The sequence below is a fragment of the Tympanuchus pallidicinctus genome, unplaced genomic scaffold (assembly GCF_026119805.1).
Source record: "Tympanuchus pallidicinctus isolate F22 unplaced genomic scaffold, pur_lepc_1.0 scaffold21, whole genome shotgun sequence".
Taxonomy (NCBI): domain Eukaryota; kingdom Metazoa; phylum Chordata; class Aves; order Galliformes; family Phasianidae; genus Tympanuchus; species Tympanuchus pallidicinctus.
In genome coordinates, this window is record NW_026294733.1 from 12,989,573 (window position 1) to 12,994,139 (window position 4,567).

A 4,567-nucleotide genomic window follows, 5' to 3' on the forward strand; every position below is an offset into this window, starting at 1 on the left:
TTTTCCCCATTAATTTAAATTTGTTGAAACTTTGGAAACACTTCTAAACACTGCAACTCTCCCCTCCCTTCTAGAGTATTATGAATGTATACATACATATACTTTTCAATATCTTTACTGATGACCTGGATGAGGGCACTGAGTGCATCCACAGTAATTTGCAGATGAATTCCAAGCAGGAAGCATCATTCTGCCTGGTGGTAGGAAGGACTTACAGAGGGATCTGGACAGGCTGATTGCTGGGCGCAGGCCAGTGGGATGAAGTTGAACAAGACCAAGGGCCGGTCCTGCACTTGGCCACAATAACCCCAGGCAGTGCCATAGGCTTGGAGCGCAGTGGCTGGAAGACTGTGTGGAAGAAGCGGACCTGGGAGTGTTGGTTGATGCTCAGCTGAACACGAGCCAGCAGTGTGCCCGGGTGGCCAAGGAGGCCAATGGCATCCTGGCTTGTGTCAGAAATAGCACAGGAGCAGGAGATGGTAATCTCCCCTGTACTCAGCTGAAGTGCTGTGTTCAGTGTTGGGTCCCTCACTACAAAAAAGACATGGTGGCCCTGGAGCGTGTCCAGAGAAGGGCAACAAAGCTGGTGAGGGGTCTGGAGTGCAAGTCTGATTGGGAGTGGCTGAAGGAGCTGGGATTGTTCAGTCTAGAGAAGAGGAGGCTCAGGGGAAATCTCATTGCTCTCTATAACTACCTGAAGGGGGGTTATAATGAGATGGGGGTCGGCCTCCTCTCTCATGTATCAGGACAAGAAGAAATGGCCTCAAGTTGTGCCAGAGGAGCTTCAGTCTGGATGTTGGGAAATACTAATGGTCAGGCGCTGCCCAGGGAGGGGGAAAGGGCTGCCCAGGGAGAGGGAGGAGACTCCAACCCTGGAGGTGTTCAGGGAATGTTTAGATGTTTTTGGGGGATGTGGTTTAGTGAGAGCTACTGGTGATAGGCAGACAGTTGGACTGGATGATCTTGAAGGTCACTTCTAACTTTGGTGATTCTATTATTCTATGATATGAATAAAAAAACAAATGTGATGTGATGTGAGGACTTCCTTTTCCACCTGATCAGCTGACAATGCAGAATGGCTCAGAGATTTTTCTGTTTCTGTTTGTTTGATTCATTGCCCTTGATTCCTTTTATACTGTATAGTCTCACAGTTCTTTACCACTTCTAGTAAATTATTTTCCCTTTATCTCTATAGAACCATAATCTCTTCTTTCCACTTCTCCACTGGCTTCATGAGGAAGAAAGGGGTGGAGAATGAAGGTCCCCCTGAACATGGGGTAAATAACCCTCAAATATACCCTCAAAGCTGTGAAAAATCCTTCGCAAATAAAGCAAGCATCAATAGTTTCCAACTTACTGGTGTTTAAAAGGCTTCATGAAGCAGTGGTATATTTGTTGATGCAGTGGTAAGGAAAAAGGAATAACAAGAAAGTATGCATAAAGGTAGTTATTTCTTTTTAATAATGAATTTCTCATAATTGATTTCAAACATCCAAAAACTTTGCACAGGCTCACCAAGAAGCATTCCCCCTTCAAAAAGAGCCCAGCAGAAAAGACTCCAATGATGAGCTCTGTACACCAAAATGTAATCGAACTAAACCCAGGAATTTCTGCTACTCTTGAAAAAACGTCTGTCATTTTTAGACAAAATGCCATCCTTTAGGTGAACTTTGCCTATTACACACTCATTATAAAACCAAACAACACCTTCATGCCAAAAGTTCTCCACTTCCATGGGCTGTGACCCCTCATTTAGTGTGCACTCTGAAGTTTTTAGCTTAGGCTTTTAAAACCAAAGTGATACAACCCAAAACAAAGATGTGCCATGATGACAGACACTCAAGCCCCATCTGTAGAATAAGTAGTATAACAACAGCTGAAGACGGGGGAAGGTGAAGGAAGCAACCATTGCAGGGAAGTTGGGAGAACACCTTTGCCTCCTGGGATCAGGCAGCCGGCGGAGCCTCTCTTTCCCCAGCAGAGATGCCTGAAGGGTGAGGGGCACATGCTCACTTATGCTCAGTGCTGCCCCAGGAGAACTCAGACATCTGCACAGAGCTGTTCTCTAACTTAGCGTGCTCATGGCCGAGCTGTGCTGCTCACAGCTCTTTGCACGTGCTTTGCAGACAGTGCGTTTGTGGGCAGTGCAAGGGATTGGTGCATCCATTGCTTTGATAAATTCCAGTGTTCACTGATGGAGCTGTGGGAGTTGCACATAGGAGGTCATGCACCAGCTCATGGAATGTTGCTCAGCAAATCAGGCCGTGTGCTCTTTCTGAGTGCATAATCATGACAGTTTATTGATTGACAGCAACAGAAAAAGACTTGGATGCTGAGTTGGGTGGCACTCGCAGTGCAGCCCTGTAACGCTGTGCGCTGCCTCTGCCTTCTGATGCTCCTCCTGTCAGTCTTTCAGCTGCAGCTTTTGCATCATCTCCACAAGACTGTTCACTGTGGAAGACTGAAAAGAAACAAAGTGAGTGTAGAAATAGGACAGAAACAATCTAGGGAGATCTCATTAAGAAAGTTTAATCAGAAAACTTTCAGAATGGCCCCATGCAGCACAGCACGTTCCTGCCATTCAGGTCACTGATGTTACTTCCCACAACAGCTGCCCATGGTAAGATTCATGCTCTGCTGTGAGACGCGGTTTCAAAGTTGCAGTGCCCGACATGGCAAGCTTCTTTATCACAGCAAAACTCTCTGGCCATTACTAACAGTGTCCTCAAGTGAGAGAAAGGCATCCAAGCTCCCCTAGGCAGCCCTCACTGACAGCATGATTTGCTCAAATGCACAGCTGGGTGTTTTCCTACTACACTGCTTCCCTCAGCACTCTTTCATGTCTGACAGATGGAGGCAATGAGAACAACAAGAGAGTGTGTGTCTGTGCTCACTAAGGACTCACCTCTGCATGCGCAGCAGCAGCTCTCAGAGAAGCCTTCATCATTTCCGCTCTCCTCTTTTTTTGTCCTGTTCTTCTTTTTCTTCTTGCTATGAAGTAAGAAAAAAGATAATTTCATTTTGAAATTGGACTAGGAAGCCATTCTCAGTGAATGACATTTCCAGCTGGACGCACAGAAGACCATCATGGAATGAATGGAAAAAGATGGGGTTACATATTCTGGCACCTCAGTGCCTTTGGACTTTGTAGCCTTCAACTCTTTTCCCCTCCACAGAGAAGGAAAAAGCAAAGCCAACCCCAAGCAAACTTAATGCCTCACCAAAGGCAGCAGCTCACTGGGGAGGGTACCGCAGCACCTTCTTACCTCTTCGCCTGGAGCTCTGCGCTGCGGCAGGCCCAGGCTGCACTGCTGGAGGCAGCACGCTGTCCCCACTCTGATACATCCTCAGAGCCTTCTCCCTGCTGCACTCACTCCTCACTCTTTTGTAGGGAGGCAGCTGCTCTGTTGCTTGTTTTGCTCCTTCCAAGTCCTTGCGCTTTCTTTCAGGCAGGGTCTTGGAGAGGGAGTGGAGGCTCACTGCAGGGGATGGTCTTCTCCCTTCACTGAGACCTGCTCTGCTAAGAAGCCCTCCAGCCCGTACATGAGCTTTGGATTCAGTTCTTAGATGAGCTCTTTCAGAATAGACTTCTTGTACTGCATTCATGCGTCTCTCTCCATTTGACTCAGCACCTCTCACTGTCACCATAAAGAAAGGAAAAGCAACAGGATTTAAAGAGAGTCCAGAACTACTTTCATTCTACAAAATAGGCCACAGTACTAGAAAATCTAATCTTGGGTATTCATGGTTATGGATCTTAGGATCTTGTATCAACTGTGAGTTCTCAGTACAAATCAGGACAGGAGAGGTAACTAAATCCCAGGGATTAAGACCCCGAGCAACATGCAATGAGAACAGTCCCAGAAAGAACAGACGGAAAGCCTAACTAGAAAGACAGGGCACCAAACCCAGATGCCTGCTGTGTCTGTACCTCTCTTTGGTGCTGTGCCACATTCCATGCTTCTCCTGTGCCTTTCCACAGAGCAGTGCTTCAGTGGAAGGCTGCTTGTATCAGCTTCTGGCAGAAGGGAAACAAGAAAGACATGAAGAGCATCTATTTGGAGGAACATTTTAGCACAGCCAACCACAGACTTCTGATCTTCAAGTGCAGTTTCTTCAATTTGCCTTTTTTCTGCTTCAATGGTGAGCCATTTCTGCAGTCAGCACAGATCTGCAGTGCCCGTCTTCTCTCCTCCATCACACACAGCCTTTTGTGCAGCCCTAGTTAGAGGCAGGTACCCACACCACAGCTCACAAGAGCTTCTTACCTGGGGAGGCTTTCCGTTTCCCCCCATGCCCAGCACCATCCCATGGATGCGCAGGCTCTGTCTCTGCAACAACAGATCCAGTGTGATTGCACAGACAACGGGAGCAGCACTGTCCTATCCACCCCCAAAAACTGACAGACACTGTTCTACAGCCACAACAGAAACTGATGTTTAAACTGCAATGTGCTTACACAAAGCAGTACTGCTCTCATTCCTGCTCAGATGGCAGCAGAGGAATCCCGTCTGCCTGACAGCTCTGCATTCTGCAGAGCACAGCAAACAAAACACTATCAGCTGCA

The 4,567-nt window shown here is 47.2% G+C and overlaps 1 protein-coding gene across 1 annotated transcript; it reads right to left on the minus strand.

The window, feature by feature from the left end:
- Positions 1 to 1,499: 1,499 nt before the first annotated feature.
- On the minus strand, positions 1,500 to 4,320 carry LOC128081376 (zinc finger CCCH domain-containing protein 11A-like). Its single transcript, XM_052684532.1, has 5 exons — positions 4,269 to 4,320; positions 3,932 to 4,018; positions 3,267 to 3,638; positions 2,906 to 2,991; positions 1,500 to 2,461 (listed from the first exon to the last, which is right to left on the minus strand). Exons 2-5 carry the CDS (start codon positions 3,957 to 3,959, stop codon positions 2,405 to 2,407), a joined length of 543 nt encoding a protein of 180 aa, XP_052540492.1. The 5' UTR covers positions 3,960 to 4,018; positions 4,269 to 4,320; the 3' UTR covers positions 1,500 to 2,404.
- Positions 4,321 to 4,567: the final 247 nt, after the last annotated feature.